Below are 20,451 nucleotides of genomic sequence, written 5' to 3' on the forward strand. Positions count from 1 at the left end.
GGCCTATCGGCCATTCGCGCTAGAGCGATCCTGGCGATCAATTTTCGCTTATTATACCCGATAACATTGTTGATCCCTTTGTTTCGTGGATTTCATAGTGCGCGCGCAAAATCCAACATTGATTGTGCATTAAAGAGCACATTGCGATTCGCAATCCGTGCGAACATAATGGCCCAATAATGGCCGAATCTCGGGCCAAAAGTAATGCTTATGAAACATACGCAATAATTTACTATTACGGCACGCGCATAATACCGCCCATTAGACTTATAGAATTTCCCCTCCGATTTTCATACCCCGAACTTGTAATGCTCATTGATTAATAATGAATAACGCTCCTTCTTCCTCCGTTTGCGGAAACGACGCATTATATGCGCGTAGTCGCATCGAAATATAATTTTCAACATTTCGCACGCTCCCGAGTTATTAAAGGGCGACAGACTTAATTCGTGTATCGGTTACCTCATTGTTACTCGCTTTTCATAAATACCTCGTAATTGCGCCCGCTAATTAGCCCGGCGGTCGTGAGTATATACACGGGCGACTCGAATTATAAAAATACGTATTCAAATACACTATAATATTTAGATTAAATCCGTTCTGCTTTGGGCTGAAGAGGGGCTACATTAAAATCCACCCCGGAATACGAAATTCGACATGAATACAAAATAACGTGTTCTCTCATAATTATTATGGTGCACAATTTGAATACAGGATAATTTTTTAATTGCGATAATATTCCAGTAACTCTCTCTCTCTCTCTCTTTCTCTCTCGTCGCGCCTTTTAGCATGATTTAATAAAGCGACCGTTAAGAATAACGCGAAAATGCGAAACTCGTCAAGTTGTGGAACTTTGTGGGGCTGTACTTTTTTTTTTTAATTTTACACTCCCAGTATGGAATTCGTATTTCGAATTAATGAAAAATCTTCCGCGTCCGTGCGCGCGATATACATCTCTTAATTCCGAAAACTTTTTATTCCGCACGCGTCCGTACTTGCACACCGCGCGCACGCGAAAATATTCGGAACGCGGCCGGGGCGTATGCGGTCGTGCGAATATTCATGCTATGCGATCCTCGTTGCATGCGCATTAGTGTCGTTTTCCCCTGGCATTTAATCCCTAATCGGTGGACAGCCGTCACTTCTTTATCGTGGCGGCGGCGGCGGCGATGGCGACGCGTCGCGCTTTATTATACGTTTCGCGTTGCAATATCGTGCACGTCACGACTCGACCACACTCGCGGACAATATCGGGACATATGAACTTTATACTTGGCACGCTCAGCGCTTTAATTAACAAGCTCTGTGCGGACCAGCGTCCGAAGAATGCTCGGGCATTCGAAAAACGCATGAAAATATTCGAGCTTGTTTGAGCGTACCTGCGTGTTCGGCGAAACGACATGCGAGGGTGGCTGGTTTGGTCGATGATAATCAACGCGTTTACGACTCCCCTTTCGGGCTCCAATTAGCTTTACAGGACGTTTCACGAGCGAATCGACGTGAGAATAAAATATTAATATGAAATGTGTTTTCGTTTTACCATGCGTTTAATTCTGTCGCGACATAATAAAAACGCGATAAGCGCATATACAAACGTTAAACGGACTTGTGTTAATTGCTGGCCGCGTCAAAGCATCCTCGTCACATAAAGCTTTTATGTTTGTAATTTTTATGCGAGGTGAAATATGTAACTGAGAGTTTTGTCAAGAAAAATAGAGACGCGCGGAGAGATACACCGAAGAGAGAAAGAGTTTGGTAATTATGACAATGCTACAAATTGTTGAGTAAAATAAAGCCAATTAAATATTCGGTTAACATAATCGGAAATAATTTTGCCTTTTCAAATATTTCATGAGTAAAATCAGTTTCGGTCATATTAATCGCGAAAATATTCAATTTAATTGGCATTATCTCAATCAACATTTGGTAGCTATAAAATTCGCTTTGTATCGCGAAGAATAGTTTGTCGTATCATACAATTTGTCTAATGCGATCATCAATGTCCCCGACGCTGTGGTCGAATTCGTTGCGTGCCGAGATAAAGTCCGGAAATAGTAATCGGGGAGAAGGGGGAGGGGGGGGGAGGCTATCTTGCGAGTAACAGATAGTCGCAACAGTGGAATGCCGTATCCATTTCGAACGTACCCTTGACATACTCCTTAAGACCCATATCGTATTACGGAAGGGATCGCGTTAACGCAGCGTCGGTTCGCTAAATTGCGTCGTTAATAGCGCGCCCGGAAACAAAACATGGTACACCCGGCGATATACCGTGCCTCCGTGTAATAGTAATCACGTGGCAGTCATGCGAAACCGGATGGACAGTGTTCCTCGAGAGGGAATCTTGGCGCACACCGATCGATACTATTTGTCTGAAATGTTTTCCCATCGCGCTTCACTTTCTTTCGGCTACGTGTATTACACAATAGTTTGTTCTGCGCAGGATGGATACGGCAAACGCCGCGGGCGAGGATTTTTTTTTTTTTATATTTGCATAGCAATGCTCCATGTCGAAGGGCGAAACAATTTTTTCTCGCGACAAGAATGTCGAGATATAAACAGCTTTCGAACTCTAAGCGATTGAGAATTGAATTTCGAAGTTGGGAAATACCAAATTAAGAATTACTTGAACAGAAAAATAATAAAATATAAATATAAATCTCAATCTAGCTATGATATTTATCGTGCGATTTTATGTACCTTTTTTTAAGTTCACAAAACTGCATGCCAAATAAATTTTCGGTCTTAAAACATAGTTCTGAGAAAGTTGAACAAGAAACAGTAATATCACGTTATTAAATTTAAAATTAATTTGACAATAAATGATGCTAACAAGCATTTAAATACGAGAATTTTTTTGCGAAAAATAACACCTCAGCCAGAGACATTCCGACTTCCCGGAGCGGGTGTCTTAAAAGAAACAATACAGTTTGATCTTATTGCGAAAGAAATATTACTTGCTTCATTAAATGCGCGCGTACCAAGTACCGCGCGCAATTATAAATCATCGAGAAAATTGGGCTAAATTTGCATAAGAGATTTTTCGTTTATGGGGGGAATGTTTTTTATCGAGTCATCTTGATCCCGGCTTTCACTAAGAATCTCCTTCCTTCATAATTCGCTTGTTCCGTTCCATCACCGAGGGCGACCTATGCAGGGTATTAAAATTGTTCTCCGTGCGCATTTCGTTACAAGTAATGTCGCAATTAAACAATTCTTTCCGGCTGGCTGCACGACAACAAGCTCTTGACGAGACGAGAACGCAATAAAAACCGCTGCGGCTTGGAATTTTTTAATTACTGAGGAGGGGGAGACGAGAAGAAATTTCTTGATTCCGCCTATTCCAGTCGCTTTAGCGCGCTCCTTTGAAGAGTTCCAAATATTTAAACGTCAGCGGACCGACCGTGCACAAATGGGCCGACGACGCACGTCTATTTTTGTACACGACGCATGTCTATTTTTGTGTATGCAACTATCTTGTGAAATATAATCGTTTTCGAGAAATTAAAGTCACGAATGTAAACGACGATTTTTCACGAGTATAAAGAAGTTTATTTTGAGAGAAAGGCGATAGGACTTGCTTGTTTGGCAACGAGAAAAATTCAAATTAAATAAAACATTTTTATTGAAGTGAAACTTAGTAATTTTAACAGCAGATTAAAAAGACTTGTAATATTGTAATTTTAAATGTAGCAAGTTTCTTCTAACTAAAATATGTTGAAAGCGTTACACTATTTTTTTTCTCAACGTTTCTTCGTTGATTTATAACGTATAAAGAATTTTGAAGTATCTGCGATATTTATATTGATATTATTAAATTTTGAGAGACGTTTTATTATAAAATCGCATATCTCGAAAACGGAGTGCTCGTACGTAATATTCAGTAACAATAAAAATGAAAAGGAAGAAAATATCACACAGAGCAAGAAGTAAAGGCATTGATTCGATCTTGATTGCTTTTTGATATTAGATAAGCGTTATTATAGATCCTACGTTTTATCACGCATCAAGTTTCATTCTTGCTTTCTTTTGACTTGCAACCCCCGCCCTCCAGTCCGCCTTTAATAAAGGTAGAAATAAAATTTCTATCTTTCTCTATATTTCTAGTATGAGAAATCTCGTTTGCGGAATGCCGTATATTTTTATTTGCTTTATTGGGAAATGTGTTTCCCCACTTTCGGCAATGTACTCGTTTCCGACGTCGTCTGGTACAGAGGAGGGCAAGTCCGGAAATATTTATCGACCTACCGTGCGTCAAGGGCCGCGAAGGGAAAGGGGGGCTTTAATCGGTAGCGAGTAATCGAGGCTGATTCGATGCGAGGTAAATTCGTCAGATGAAAGTAAATCGTGGAAAGGGAAAGCGAGGGGCGGCATGTTGTTGCATAGGGTAACAGTGGCGTAACGGCTGATTCTGCGAATTCCATTCCCGTGTATAATTACGGCAAAGGGATGCTTGGCTCGCAGATTCTCCGTTAATTGTGCCTTTTTGTTAATGATGTTTGGCTGACATCGGTTTATCGAAATTCTTGCCGTACGCAATATATGGATTTAAACGGCTACTAGAAATAACGTAACCACTTGTCTTGTGTCTGACAAAATATTAAACGTGAATCTTATTCTATTTCAATCATGCGTTTTCATAAAGAAAAAAAAAAGATTAGTTGCTGCAGCAAAAATCTGTATGCAGTGATAGCTAAATTTCGGTTGTAACTAAACTAACTGCAACTAATCTTTTTTCCGTACATTTTCGCGCTGTCTTTACATTAATTCGCCAAGATGAACTTTTTCTAAATATCTTGTAATTTTTTTTATTAAATTCGAGATTAGATATGAGAAGAAAAAAAATGTATGTAATCTTTAAAAGCGAAATATAGTTTTATTTTTTTTTTTTTTAAGTTTTACTACAATATTACTGCGGAAGGAACTCATTTAAGAGAGGGACAAGATTGATTTTAATAAGTTATAAACTTACTTAAATGTAATATGTAATTACGAAACACGTAGCAAGCTTCTACTAGCAAACTTTGCTTATTCGAATTATATCATTCTATGATCATAAATTATGACTTGAACGTTAAAACCGGCAACGTGTATTCGATATAGAAAAAAATCTTAATCTATCTCGATCATTTTTCATCTCTAATTCTTTTGACGAAAAACCGGTCGTAAACCAGTTAAATAATCCATCATTGCTGCACGCGGTAGAATTGAGATTACTCCCGTATAGCTGTGTCAACCATTAAAAACTGATTTATGTCCTTCATTTTCTCTATCAATAATACTTAATTCTTGAGCTGCTCACGCTTTTACGCTTCCTCCTAGATCTCAACTCTCGCTGCAACTTCGCAGCTTCGCCAATCGCGTGATAGACACCTATCTCGATGAGTTCCGCGTTTCTCGTTATTACGCTGATCGCGCCTAGGCAAAATAACGGTTCGTCGTCGATAGGCGAAGACGCGAACGCGGAATGATAAACTACGGTTGTCGAGGGTTGCCAGAGTCGGCGCCGACCAGGGCGCGCGCGATAGTAAAAGGTAGAAAAAGAAAGGGAGGAAAGAGGGCAAATTTTCGTCGTTGGACAGGATCGTCGTCGCGTCGGACGGGGTGCTTGCAAATTGCGCCTTAAAGTGGTGGAAAATCGGCGAGCGAGCGAGCGCGAGGGTGCACGACGAAATAAGTGAACCGTCTGACATTTATGGCTCGTCCCTGAAGTAGGACGGTTACTCCTTCGGTTTTTGCGTAACGTGGAGCATTTTAGTCGCGTTCAAACAAGAGAGTTGACGAGAAAGATCATCACGTACCGCGCGAATAATAAAGGACTGGAAATTTTATTTTATATACGTTTATATATTTTTTTTTGTGCCACACGGAGTTAATAAAAAATATTTTAAATACGATATTTTTTTGCGATATCACGGTAGATGTGTATGTAAATTATATCCAATTTAAACGATATATAAAGTTGTATAAAAGTGAATTAATTGTCTAAAGCTGCAATTTGTGGCTTTCAATATTCCTGTTTAGTTTGTTTCGTTTATTCCGTTTCGATACATTGAATGCAACAGCAATTTTAGAAGATAAATTTACAATAAAATAGGAATTACAGGTTCACCGCGCTGTATTTGTAAACCGCAAAACCATTACCGATGCAACATTATCCGATGACTGAAGTTTACAATGGAACAACCAATTTGCAATATTTAAGCTCTGCTAATTTATACGGCCGGATGGTATCGCATATCTCGCCGTGGCATTCACGTTATTTGGAATTTCAAACGCGGAGCACTTCTCTATTACAATACCGCGGCCGAGATCGATTATACGCTGGAAGTGAGAGAGTGTGTCTGGGTTCCCGATTCCACGGGCCAGGAGAATATTTCCATGTCATCGTGGACAGAAGAGGGAAATGAATGCAACGAGTCTGCGAGTGATTCGTGTTTCCTGTCCTGCGTGGAGAGTCTTATAAAGGTTCTCTCTTCCTCGAGTGCGATTCTTGCGGTACTCGTCGAGTGCTTGAGTAGAGATGGGTGGAGAAGGGGGGAGGGGGGTAGGGATACCGGCGATTACGATAAAAGCGAAAAAGGGGCGGCGATAAGTCGACGAACGCAAAAAAGAAAGCCGAAGGGACGCCGATAAATTTGCCCGGACAGAGGGAAATCGGCGTATGAAATGGTAATTTCGGTCACACGCGTTGTAGGGAGGCCGGGAGTAGTTGATAAATCGCGACGGCACAACGCCCTCCGAGCAAGGGACGAAGAGATGAGGTAATCGCTGGTGTTGGTCTCGAGCCTGTTCGAAATACTACTGCCCGATTTCTGGTCAGATTGCCAAGGACAAAGGACTACCCTCTTTATCATTTTTTTTGTTTTTTATACATTCTGAAGATTCGGCTAGGCTTTCCGAATTTTTATGACGCGTGTGAGATACATGGATGACCGCGAGGGATATTTTATCATCGGCCGCGATAAAATTTGGCCGATAATAAAAATTGTCAAACAATTTTATATTCTAATCGTATTTACGAATGCGTAACGAGCTTAATCCTAAAGTGCTACTGGGTGAAGTTTCACCCAGAGGCTAATTCAATTATTTGCTGTTAAATAGCAGCGCTAGCCAAGAGCTTGTGGTTCCATTCTTCATTTCATGGTGTCAAAATTGCCCGAATGTTCACCCAGATGTGTTGAGATAACTTTTTTTCTGTTCCTACTCTTTGCGATATATTCGTTACATTTTGTTTGCGAGTGAGTTTGTTTTTATAAATTAACAATCTATTTAATATGGATACAGAAATGCTTCCAAAAAAGCTATTTCAAATATCAGAAAGAAACGAGTAGCACTCTATGGCTAAACAAGTGAAAAAGAGAAAATTAATCGTTTTCTAGATTTAATTGTCATTCGTAATGAAATTAATATCCCAATAACATTGTAAGTAATAAAAATAATTGGTTTGCATTAGTGCCGTTTTCATTCTCAAAGTGCAACGTGACAAATAGAAGGTACCTGTATCTTGGACGCGATTCAACTGTTCTGGTCAATAGTGTTTTAAATTATTAAGATAAAGACGATTATTCCAATTCAGCCGTATTTAGTACGGTCCCGAAGCTGTACACGACGAAGTTAGGCTACAGCAGATAGGAAGCTTTTGTAAATCAAGCGCTCTCTACATTCGCCAAGGTTTTTCTTTCCGCGCGGACGACAATTTACATTGGCGGGTCGCCTCTTGCGCGCGGAAAACGCGTTACGAGGTACGTGGTGTATCTTCACATCTTATCTTCGTGCGAGAACGCGAGTACGGTAAAAGGGAGCGCCGGGACGGTGAGCGGCGCGGGCTCAGGGGACACCCTGGAAACGAAAATAGTTCTTGAAACATCGCCAGCCTTTGATACCGCGGGCGCGCGCGTGTACTCACGTTCCTAAATAAACGCCGCGCGTGCGAAAAGCACACGCGTCCTCATCCATCGTCGGGTAAATATCTAGAGAACGTCGAATAGTGCCGAATAAATTATTAACCCCCGGTAGCGAGAGAGAGAGAGAAGCCCGCGTTTCTTCGTACGCGGATTTCTACCGGTGCCGTGCCTTGAAAGCTTTCGGATGTCGCGATATTTACGTATTCAAACGATTACGAGATTGGATAAAGTTCACGAGATCCTTCCTTGTCAAACCGACGAGTAAAAGTTAAATTTTACAAAGTATATAGGTCCTACATTTATACTTCGTGTACTCTGTTTAATTTTAAATGCGACTTGTATTCCCGAGTCTCTTCTTTCACAGAATTTCTTCCTATGGAAAGGTGATAGGGTCTCAACAGCATTAGCTATAATTAGCAGCCTAGTTGAAAATAATCTCGTTAAATCAGTAACAGCATTAGCGAAACACAAATATGTCGGTGAAATAAAATTATCAATCAGTAAAATAAAAACATTTTAATAAAACAAGGATATAACGTATTTATTTCATTATGTACCGTTATTGAATAAACAAGATTTTCAATTAGACTGCTGTTGGTACAACATTGATGTTTTTTTTTTTCCACGTACGTGCCGTAGAATATATTGTTGGAATTACATATCTGAATTGCAAATTCTACGAACGTGCGATTTATCGGTTAAGAACAAGTGGCGTTCACGCTGTTATCGTTTCGCCGTGAGACGGCTTGATTATTTAAGGTATAGGTGGATTAATTAATCGGCTTCGGGCATAGGGTCCGAGGCCCAGCTACTGCCACAAAGGGTTCCGTACCGAAGTATCGTAATACCGTTACCATGTCGCTAACTTCCGCTCGGCAAATATTTGCTTGGTCAACGCCATTCTAATGCTATTCGAACTAACAAAAGTTAGTTTGAAAAAGCACGCGACGCAGTGTGGCGATTCGACGGACATATGTTTAATCACGCGCGCTTCGAGTGTAACATTACATTTACGTATTAAGGCGATGCTGAGTCATGAATTTTACCGAACAACGACTTACTCGCGTACGATTTACAACATATACATACGGTTTACGAAATGTCAGTACGTCTATTGCATATTATTATACTACATCAATATCGCACGCGTACAAATAAATTTTCATAAAACCTTTTTGTATCGAATTAGGTGTCTAAGGCTAATTCTAAAAGCTCGATGTTGTTTCTTCGCGTAATCTGCGTGTTTGGAGACTCCACTTTCATAAATGCAGACTGTAGAGCTTTTATATCAAGCGAATATTCGCCACATTCGTTTGACAAATGATAAAAAAAAATCTGAATTAAAAACCTTTTTTTCGTTCTCTGCATAAAGTGCAAACGTCTATTAATGCATCATATACTTTAATTCTGGAATAGAATTTCCAAATCTGTAAAAGTAACACGTACGAAAAGTTGTTAGAAAATTATTACGTTCAATCGGTAAAATCTGACAGACTTCGAAATCCCGTTCTTTTTATACATGGCGCAATAGGCAAACTTTCTTTTTCCCAGAGAAAATTTTACAAGCGCACTTTTCATTTTTTTTTTTTTTTTTTAGGACATGACTACAATTCATTTAGTCTGTCTTTGTTATGCCAATTTTGCGTTATTTGACTATAATTAGCCGAGTTCGGAAGCAGCGCAGGCGAATAAATATTGAAGACGCGGGAAGGGGGAGGGGAGGAAGATCTTCTGGGGCAGATTATAATTTGCAGGCACGTAAATCTCGCTGGAACGACGCAAGCGGGAGACGGGGCGGGTAGGGCGCTTTATTTGCAGAAAGAAATGGGTAGACTCTTGTCGGTGCATGCCACTGTTTGCCAGAGGAGCGCGCGGTATACTCCTGCGGTACTCTCAAATATTTATAAGTCTTGCAGATTGGTGGAACATCTCATTTGAAAGACACATATACACACCGTGCCGGTGGATAACTGCAGGTATCGCTGCGCTTCTCTGCGCCTCTCTACATTTTACCGTTATCACGTCGTATAGCGAGAAAATTGTTATCGCGTATATATGCAATTATAGTTACGCTTAGTATGACTATGCAACGTATAGTTTTAGATTCGTTACGCGTTAGAGCAAGCTCTAGTGCAGTGTCATTAAAAATTCCGGATAACGCTCTTCGGTAAACGCACGCGATGAGAAACTCCGTTAATTCATTTTATCACCTCGCCGTCCAATGTTTAATTCTAGAGATTACGTCGAGTACGTGTGTATATTATCGCGGGGAGCAGTTGCTACCCTTTGCGCTACTAAGTTTCATGGCCCTTATGCCGAACATATACATATTCTAGGTACTTCGCTTGCCAGGGCAAACGTTCGCATGCATGATGTAACATGTTCTAAAATAGCTCCTGACATATTACGCTAATACTTAAATAAATCTTTATCTAATTGTATGAGTAATATTATACGACGAATGTATCGTTTTCGAGAAAGAAAAAAAAATTAAGTTTCATGATATTTTTAACGATGTAGACAAGAAGAACAAGGTGCGTGCAGAGTGTTAAATCTAAGAAATATTTAGAAAGATCCGACAATCGGTCGCCCAACTTGTCATTAATTTAAAAATGTTGCGTAATCAAAGTTGTGCGGTGTAAAAAGTCGCGATCGCTTCGGGATTCATTGTATTGTATTGGTTTGGTGGTCAACCGCCGCGTTCCGGCTCGGCACGGCAGAGGGTGTATTTTCGCGTTTCGTCGATCCGCGCGCGAGATTGCAAGTGATTGCAGTTGATTTGCGCCGGAGTGTGTCGGTCGACACCGCGGCGCGTTATATCGGCGCGGTATCTTAGATATTTATGATGCACGGTCGCCATGGTGCGAGTGCACCACACTGCACGAGCGAGCGAAAACCCCCGCGGGGGGTCGCAGGATACATAAGGACGAAAAGCGTGTTACATAGTGCCGCGGTACACGACATATGCCGTGACGTTTGTGTCCCTCCGTCCGATCCACCCCCGTTGGCAGCCAAACCCCGTTGCTGCCCTGCCGTCTCTCTTCCTCTCTTATCTTATTCTGGCTCTCTTCCGCTCTGCCCCTTTCTCCCGGCCTCTGTCTGTCTCTCTTTCTCTTTCCGAATTTAATGGCGGAAAATTCAGCCAGCCAAAGTCAATAAGTTGTCCCCCACGATTCTACGGGGCCCCATTCTCGTTGGCTGCCTAGTATGTAGCTTGTCTTCGTACGCAATAGCGTAGCCAGATAGTATGCGCGGAAGTGATTTATATTTAAATCCCCACGTGCAGTCCCTGTATCTTCTTGAGTGTTATTACACGAGCGCGATGAAAGGGTTGTTGTTGCCTGAAGAGAATAGTGAAAAGCTACAGTTTCGACCGTTCCATTTCCATTTATTTTTGCAAGAAACTCAAACAGACTGACTTTATCGATCGACGTGTAACTGGAAATAATATAATTTGTAATTTTGGACGACGCGACGCGTTGCGTTAGAGTAAACTCGCTGCCACGAAAACAAAAAGATTTTGGTTCGTCCACTGAGAGCGATATGAATTACACTTTGATGGATATCGAACGGTTGCGGTTTCATCGCGGTGATGACGGAATGCTGACGACGGCGACGCGTGACAACGTGTTTTTCCGCAATGAAACCTTTTCCACGCCAGTGCGTGCGACGCGTCGCGTCGCGAAGAACGAGGGGAGGCCGAGAGCAATTTGTACCCCCGATGCCAGGACTTTATACGTTTCGTTTTCGGACGTATATGCGGCGCGATATATATTGAGAGTAAGAATAGGCCCGCACTTGGCTACGCCTTGAATTGCCTCGAGAGAACGCGGTTTCTCTCATGGAGAACGCGAATCTCTCTCTCTCTCTCTCTCCTCTCTGCGCACGAATCGGGGTGGCTGTCTAGTATTCTTATTGTCAAAAGGGCGCTTCTTGAAAAGGATTCAGAAAATTCTTGTCGCGCCGAGCCCGCAAACTGGGTGCCTGTCATCTCGCGATCTCTCTCAATTTCCCTTACGACGCACTTATTTATTTATAAGGACCCCAAGAACTACTTTTGTTGGGGAAGTCATTTTTATTCTCGCATTACCTTTCACGAAAATTGACGTGACAAACGGATACCTCGCTGTGAAGATTCCAGTTTAGCACGTTCTCGCTTAAATATTAATTTTGTCGTTAATGTAAACGCAGCGGTGAATTTATTTAAAATTTCCAGGCACTTTTATCGACTGTCAAATATTTTCTATAACGTAAATGTTTATATTTTACGACCAACGCTAACATTTTTAGTCTGCATTTTTAAGAGAGAAAAAAAATGTGCATTTGTTTTCCAACGGGCAAGAATATACCTTCGAACCATACCTTGATTTCCCTGGCTTTTATCCGCGATGTCTCCGGGAAAATGTTTGATATAAAACCGAATTTGAAAGCTCACGTACGGTTTACGATCTGCGTATAAAGCTTTCCGAGCCATCTCGCATGTCGCTCGGACGCGAGGAGCTCTCTGCCTTCCCTTTCATCTTCTAAAAATAACGGGGTTGTGTTCGCGAATCCCTTGCCCATGGATTCGAAAATACCGGAGCACCGTGGCACCGCCATTCGTTTTGCTCGGCTCCAAGCGCGCAATGGATATCGTTAAGACTAGCCCCGTGCCAAAATCAAGCCTCGTTTCCACGTACTCGTTTCTGACAATCATGGACTGTGCGATTCAGGAGCGATTCCAAGGAAGCCGCGGGCAATCGCTTTTGGCAACGGCTTTAATTGAGGCGCCGAAAATACAGCCGTGACCAGTTGTGATGTTATTGCGCCGCGCGATCCATAAAAATAAATCAGTTATTTTAATTAATCCCGTTGATTCGGAGTGTTTGATTTTGTTTAGAAAAGAGTCTTTGCTCGTTGCACGTTCAAGAACGAGGAGTAAAGGGCACGTCGCATCGCGTATAGGGCACTTACTGGAGCAAAGTGAAATGCGCGGCTGAAGGAGAAGAGCGGCGGAATGACTTTTTTTAATGCAATTGTGTCGCACTATCAGGCCGGTGAAGTGACTTTCGAAACCCTTTGTGCACTCGGTGTTTTATGCGCGAGCGAGAGCGGGCCGCATTTATAAGGTCGCCAAAGTGCAAGAGTTCACGAGGAGTAAATCACGTGGCATTAAGATTAAAAACAGTGGGAGTTATCAACCAGCTCGGCGGCACGGAGCGGCGTATATTTAGCGCGTTTCATCGGGTGGCCGTTTATATCACTTTACGACACCTTTTTTACTTCTATCCTACCCGCCGTGTGAGAATCACTATTTCAACGCGATCCACCGCGTATATTCACCGCATGCAACTGCTTACCGTACAATTTTCTACAGTTTACGTCGTTGGTCTCGCACGAAAAATTGCAACCTTTATGATTCTTCTATTACCTTGCGAGCTCCATTTTCCGTTTTCCATTATCCTTTCCATCTCGGAAAAATATCTCATCCCAAATAATATCATTTCTTTACAAATAGCTATTTTTTTAATCTCTTTCGTAAACAACGCCGGCTACAACAACAGTGATATTTTTGTACACTCCTTTTTTTATACGTTAAATGTTCCTTTTACATTTGAATATTTCGTATATTTTTCTATTTTCCAAGCCAAAAATACGACACTCTACTGCGTATTAGAGTGTATGCCTCATGCATACAAATACAATGCACTTGCCATGCTTCTTTCAATCTTCAGCACGAATCAGATGCCATGGAGTGAGCTCTTCTGTAAAGTGTACACAGTTGAATCCACGTGCCGCCATTGTCAGGCATGCATACGAGGCACAGTAGATTTCTCTTTGAAAGCTCGAAAGAACCCGCGTCTGATTCGGATCGCATTGTTGCCCTCGCTTGTTCCGAATCTTCTCGGAGCCATCCTTTGCAACGGATGTGTAAGAATATTCAAGCCGCGGCCGTTGTCAGTGTCATGAATAATCTCTCTTTACAGTTTGCAAGTTGCGTGCACGATTAAAGCAATCTTCGTGCGCCGCGGGTCTTTCGCGAAAGCTTCGCATGTAAATCAATTATGAAGTTATCTTTCGCTTCGCGTTTTATTTTTTCTTGCGATCTACTTTTCAACAGTTAATTTTTCATTTAATAATATGTACTTTTAAAACTTTTCCTTGGGTACACCGAGAAGAAAGATTCATTTGAATACTTGCAATAAAATATTTACTGACGATACATAAAATATTTATTCAATGAAAAAATGATAGTTGAATTACATTACTGATTCCAGTAATTAAACAAATATTTATTTACACTTAATAAATTATGTAAGTAATCAAACAAATGATTCTTGAAATTTAGTAATTTTTTCTCTCACAATCAGTGTATTATTTTTTATATTTTTTAAATCTTTGTAAGCTTTCTTTATGAGACACACACAGTGAGAAAAAAATTCCTAAATTTTAATAAATATTCGAATAGTATACTAATAAAATATTTACTCTATTAAAAAATGATACATTAAATTAATGTTCACGTATTAAATAAATCTATATTTACATTAAATATACACAGTAAGTACTATTCGAACATTTAGGAACCTTTCCTTCGGTGTATTTCTTCTTGTAAAAGTCTCGGGGAAAATTATTTATCACGAGTTTTTAATTTTTTATTTTAATAAACGTTTCGAACTCATTCCTACATTATTAATTCGTTATGGATGAAATTTAACGTACGTTCGCAAAGTTTAAATTCGAGATTACGGTTTATTATATTGTACTTTCTATCGTGGCCATAAAATCGATCGACGCTCGTTTTCTTCGTCGTTATACCTATCTTGTTATGTCGCGGAGCGCCGTTACGATAACAGAGCGGGTACTTTCCACGGTTATCGGTCTCCGAACGCGGACGGAAGAAAAAATCATGAATGAACATCGACATGCGCAAAGGGATGTGACTCACTCCCTCTCAATCCACTGCTCTTCACCGTTTTTACAGCGAGCCGTGTATATTTATATATATATCCAACGGCTGCATCTCTTACACGCACGACGGTTCGCAGGCAAAACACGTGCGCGACAGCGAAGAGCTTATACATCACCTTCTCGGCCCTCCAAATTTAGCCGCGGCCGTCAAGTCCGCGGGCCGTCAGCTGCCAAAAGCGCTCTCGTGAAAGTGCGCGCGTGGCAAAAGAAGGTAGGATGACAGCGCGCATCGCTTCAGATTCGACGTGATTTCGTAACGTGGCACAAAGGACGGCGGAGGCGCGAGGTAGTGGAACGAGGAAGAAAGGGGATCGAGAAGAAAGGGCGAACGAACCGTCCCTTTCGTCATTCTCCTCTTTCCCGCTCGTCACGCACGTGCGCCGATCTCGTCCCGAGATCCGTCGATGATCGTTTTGACTGCGACCATTTATCGTCGAGCGCTCCGTGAGAGATGCTGCTTAACTTCACGACGAATAATATTTCTTATTTACTTCGTTGATTATGAATTGAGTTATCGATCGATCAAACGAACGTTAGATCGATCGGCCAATCAATCCAGCGTTTTGAAACAGTTTGACAATTGTCTCAGTTATTGCCAATGTCGCAATTATTACCGCTTCTTTTTTTTCATTTGTACAAAGTAGAAAATATTTTGTATTTACGTTAATTAAAACTGGTTCTCGTTAAAATTTTCGTGTTAAATATTTAACATATACAAGTGTTACTTTAACATAACGTGATTATGTTACTTGAACATTTTGAGGTAAATTGATATTTAACATTTCTTAGCGTTAAAATAACTCAATTTAGCGAATAAACAAATAACATAAAAATAATGTAGTTTAATAACATAAAGTCTAAGAGAAATAAATAAAATGTGTCAACTCATTATAAATGTTAATTTTACTGAAGAAATATGTTTTCAACATTTTGTTTCCAAACTTTGTCATAGTGTAAATTTTTTTCATAATATTTATATTACCTTCTAACATATTCATCTCGTGTTAAATTAACACAAAAATTTCCGTGAGTGAATCGTTTGAGATATGGGATGTATGGTAAAAATTTAACACAAATTTTCACACAAACAGTGTAGTATTAGAATAAAAAATATGAGTGTTATATATTAAAAACATTTTTACCATTAAACCAAAGCTATAAACATCAATAAATTCGTGGCAATAAATAGGGAGGCAATACAGGACATCCTGAAAAGAGTTTGGCAATAATAATCAAGCTTTGATGAAATAATTTCAATTAAATGTTTGATTAATATAATCAAATATTTAGTAATATTTAGTAATTACATTAATAGAAACCAAACATAACAGTAGCCAATCAGTTACTAAATATTTGGTTATGTTAACCGAACATTTAAATTGAATTGAATTTATTACTAAAGCTTAGTAATCGTTTTCTAAATTTGATTATTATTATCAAAGTTTTTTCAGTACGTGACAGAAATCGAAGGGGACAATATATGAGACAGAGCATTCACACTGACGGTAATAAGTTTAAAATCTTATTTTTATTTCTTTTGTTTATTTAAGTAATCACACTGAAATATAATAGCTGTCAAATGTAAAAGTCAATTAAATATTTGGTTAATATAATCAAAAGTAGTTTTACTTTTCTAAATATTTATAAAAGTGAAATTATTTAAAAAATTAAATATTTATTTAGCATAAAAATAATTTTACTTTTTCAAATATTAAGTTTGATTATACTTATTAAATATATTTAATAAATATTTAGAAAACTAAAATTATTTTTGGTTACATTAATTAAATATTTAATTAACATTCACTCAACATTTGGTAGCTATTACTCTTTTTTTTTTTTCAGTGTAATCAGTTTTCGAACTTGTTGCTTTTATTTTGTGCATATCAAGGTTTTTATTTGAATAATAATGAAAAGAATCTTTATTTATATTTTAAAAACCTACAAAATCAGCGTGTCAACTGCCCACTACGCTTAAAGCAGCAGTAATTGGGACAGTTACTACTTAATTAAAATGAAGATTGAACGTAAGGCAAGAACACATGTAGAACATTTTCTGATTCTCGTATAGACGGCGTTCTTCGCGGTATTATATCGCGTAGGGAAAATGTATTTCAGCATCGTTTGAATGAAAAATTCGCGGCAAAACGTGGTGGGAACAGTAACGAAGGGATATAGCGCGAAACTGTCAACGCCGATAAATATCCCGCGACGAAATTGCGCTCGTTTGACGCTTTCATGGAGGGAGGGGGTGGGGAGAGGGGGAAGGGGCGGCGGCAAAAAAAAGATAGAACGGAGAAAAAGCAACGTGCACAGCCACCGGGTGTTTGCGTGAGAACGAGGAAGAAATATCGTTCTCTCGCGCCCGCGAACGAATCTCATCGACGCGCGGTCGGCCGCGCGAAACTTTTTCATTGCCGCGGCCGCGCGATTTACAATTTTCATTTCATACCGCATTAACCTCCAAGTGAGTTTAATTTGAATCGAGCTCCTGGAAGAGGAGCTTTATTTCTCCTTTTCGCCGGCGGCGCACAATGCATAAACGAGCGTCCACCGATCCACAGTGCGGCCAGTGCGCCGCGCCGCGCCGCTGGTCGGCCGGAATTTTTTTCAATTAATGGCCCGTGTTGTTCCGAGATATAACCGTTCGACGTGGGAGTGACGAGCGCGCGCAGACATGGCCATAAAAATATTGCGAAATGTCGGGGCTCGACGATTGAAACGAACCGTTTGTTCGCCGCTGATGGAGGAAATTTACGTCGACGCAGTTTCGACGCGCGCGTTACCGTCTGGCTCTTTCGTTTGGAGTCTCTACGCGCCGCGCGCTACCTTATTTTGTTACGACGCTCCATTAAGCTTGATGAATATTTATGACACGTCTTTTGTTATCGTATTTGAATAGATTAAAATTTCATCCTTTTAAATCTAAGTAAGAGTTACTAAGGTGCTAACGTTTAAGTATTGTTTAAGAATTTAAAATTTGTGTTCACAAAGTCGAAATAATAGCACATATATATCTGATGGACTAACAGATTGACCATAATGTAATTTTACAAGGGAAGAAAGTTCGATATTAAGATATAAAATTTTGTGTCGTAAAAATATATAACTTTCAAGCACGAATAAACCAAAAGGAGTTAGAGCTATAAGATTTTAAAGTTTAGAATGACCACGCGCGTGACAGATATCACAATGAATGGCTGGAGATTTACGGAATCGGTCTAGCTATATCGCTTAAGTACTAATTCTTTCGAATTCGCAGTTTTTATTAAACAGTACATATTTAAAAAAATAAATTTGTGTATTTCGAGCGTTTTAAATAATTAATTTTATTTTTTGAATAAAGTTTAAAAAATTTGCTTTGCAAAAATCGTAAAACAAATTAAGAACACGAGAAAAGTATCAGTCGGTCTCGAACAGCAAAGAAGAAAGAGGAACCCTCTTAAGCCCTATTCTTTTATCCATTACCATCTGAACATACAATATTACTTTTACGACATTAAAATCTGCGAGATACTTAAATCTCCTCTAGTCAACGCATCTACACTGAAAAAAGAATTTGATAATAGCTGTTAAATGCTAATTAAGTATTTAGTTAATATAATCGAAAATAATGTTACTTTTCTAAATATTACTAAATTTGATTATACTTAATAAATATTTAGAATAGTAAAATTATTTTTTGATTATTTTAACCCTAACATTTAACTGGCACTATTTTACTCAACATTCGATATCTATTACCAAACTCTTTTCAGCGTAGTCGAAGGACTCGAGATACCTAGTATTTCTTCGGCGTACGAAGATATCGAGCGAATAAAACGTTAACAGAATCATTTCATCTGCAGTACACTCGATAAGACATCAATAAGTAAAGTAGAAGCATCTTCAAGATAAGCCGTACATTATGCGCAAAGTCTGTGGCACGGTATGATAGGAGCGAGCTTCACGTTTCGCCATCAACATTCATATATTCGGCCCCGAATCCACACCCTCCGGGAAATCAATACTTAATGAAATCAATGTCGAGACACATCGCTATCCGGATTTGATTCCTGGTCTACGAGATGCGTTGATGGATTTATCGCGGATAACAACTGTACGAATCACGGGGGCTATTTTTATCGGTGCCTATAATTGGCCCTAGGCAATTTGTCAATTTACTTTCAGCAACGTAACTGTCTCCCATTACGAGCGCTCTGATTTTTTTTTCCGAATAACAGACACTGTCATAATTACTCACGACGCTATGCCTTTTCCAGACTTTCGAGAAACGATCGCGAAACACGGAATCGCAAATGCTTGAAAAAATATGGGTAAGAACTTCAGCGTTTGCTTTCGCTTGAAATTAAAGCGTTCGTACGATGTGACATGGATGTTATAGTTATGTACAATACACGCTTGTCTGGCTAAATTGTTGACAACTGACGACATCTACGAGCAGATCTTCAAATATCTCATAGAAGAAAATAACAAATTTTTTGTACGACGTATAAACTGCTTTTGCTGCGTATTTGGTTTTTTTGTTATTTAACGAATGCCTTTCTTAATTTGTTTCTATAATTCATGTAACTAATATTACATTAAATGACATTTTTACATTAACCATATATCTTACGCTGGGATATATTAATCATCGATTTTATTTCTTAGAGAAAGAGCTCTTTCATTACGGTTGCGATGTACCGTTATCCATAAACTCTTATAAAATGTCGTTTATACATATAATGTTTAACGACACGAAAAATGGTCGCAATTTTCTGCAGTCGGGTTTCCCTTTCAGGGTCCTCTATCGCTGTTTTGCTCGCGGCACGTTGCACCGGGGGTTCTCTAGTCCGTGCGAGTATAAGCTCGCGGTAATTTCGAGAGTGTTCGCGACGAGACGACGGGGGCGACTCGGGGCAGAGCCCGCCATCCTGAACGTTGAAGTTTTAAGGCCAGCAACGGCAGCTGCGTCCCAATTCGGTGCGCGCGACCGTGTAACGTCGCTTGCTTTTACGATCAGGCGTATTTACGAGGCCACCGACTCGCAACCGCCGCGCGCTGTCGTGGCACGCCGGCGAATTCGAAGGAGTTTCAATCGTGCCGCACTGACGATGCATTTGTATTCCGGCGGATTATACGTATCTCAGCTGTCACGGGGTAGAGTCCCGCCTTTTATGGAGAAAGCGGGCCACGGGTCGGGAAGTCGGGAGACGTTTATCGGTATCTCCGCGAGGAATCGAACAGCGATTCACCCGAGATGCGAATATATCACGGCTGAATTTTGCGACTTCGGCCGCAAATTGTCAAGGGAAAGGCGGGAATTGTGCGCGAGGTCGAATGGCGCATGAGAAAAGAGTTGGCGGGAAAGAGAAAATTATATAGAACCGTTCCCGTGAACATTATTTGAGTGACTGCCGCTTTTCCTTCACAAAATTTATTCCTTCGCAAAGAGAGATAGAAATCATTTCCTTTATAAAGTAGAAGAGAGAGAGAGAGAGAAATAGAAGTCATTTCCTTCACAAAGAGAGATAGAAAATCAATTAAACCTTAATTAACTTGATAGTTTACGCGAGTAATTTGTCGTCCTCTCGTCTAATATCTTGTTAAA

General features: G+C 40.0%; 1 protein-coding gene across 4 annotated transcripts in view; it reads left to right on the forward strand.

The window, feature by feature from the left end:
* LOC105200019 (E3 ubiquitin-protein ligase TRIM9) overlaps positions 1–20,451 on the forward strand; it is a 108,952-nt gene that overhangs the window by 30,811 nt on the left and 57,690 nt on the right. For 2 of the 4 annotated variants that reach the window (XM_039448989.1, XM_026132596.2), the window contains exon 3: positions 19,121–19,174. The exons of the other annotated variants lie outside the window; for them this stretch is intronic. In XM_039448989.1, the coding sequence (XP_039304923.1) occupies positions 19,121–19,174 (54 nt within the window). The remainder of the gene's footprint in view (positions 1–19,120; positions 19,175–20,451) is intronic. 4 annotated transcript variants of the gene reach the window in all.

This window comes from Solenopsis invicta, chromosome 5 (genome assembly GCF_016802725.1).
Source record: "Solenopsis invicta isolate M01_SB chromosome 5, UNIL_Sinv_3.0, whole genome shotgun sequence".
NCBI classification, from domain to species: Eukaryota; Metazoa; Arthropoda; class Insecta; order Hymenoptera; family Formicidae; genus Solenopsis; species Solenopsis invicta.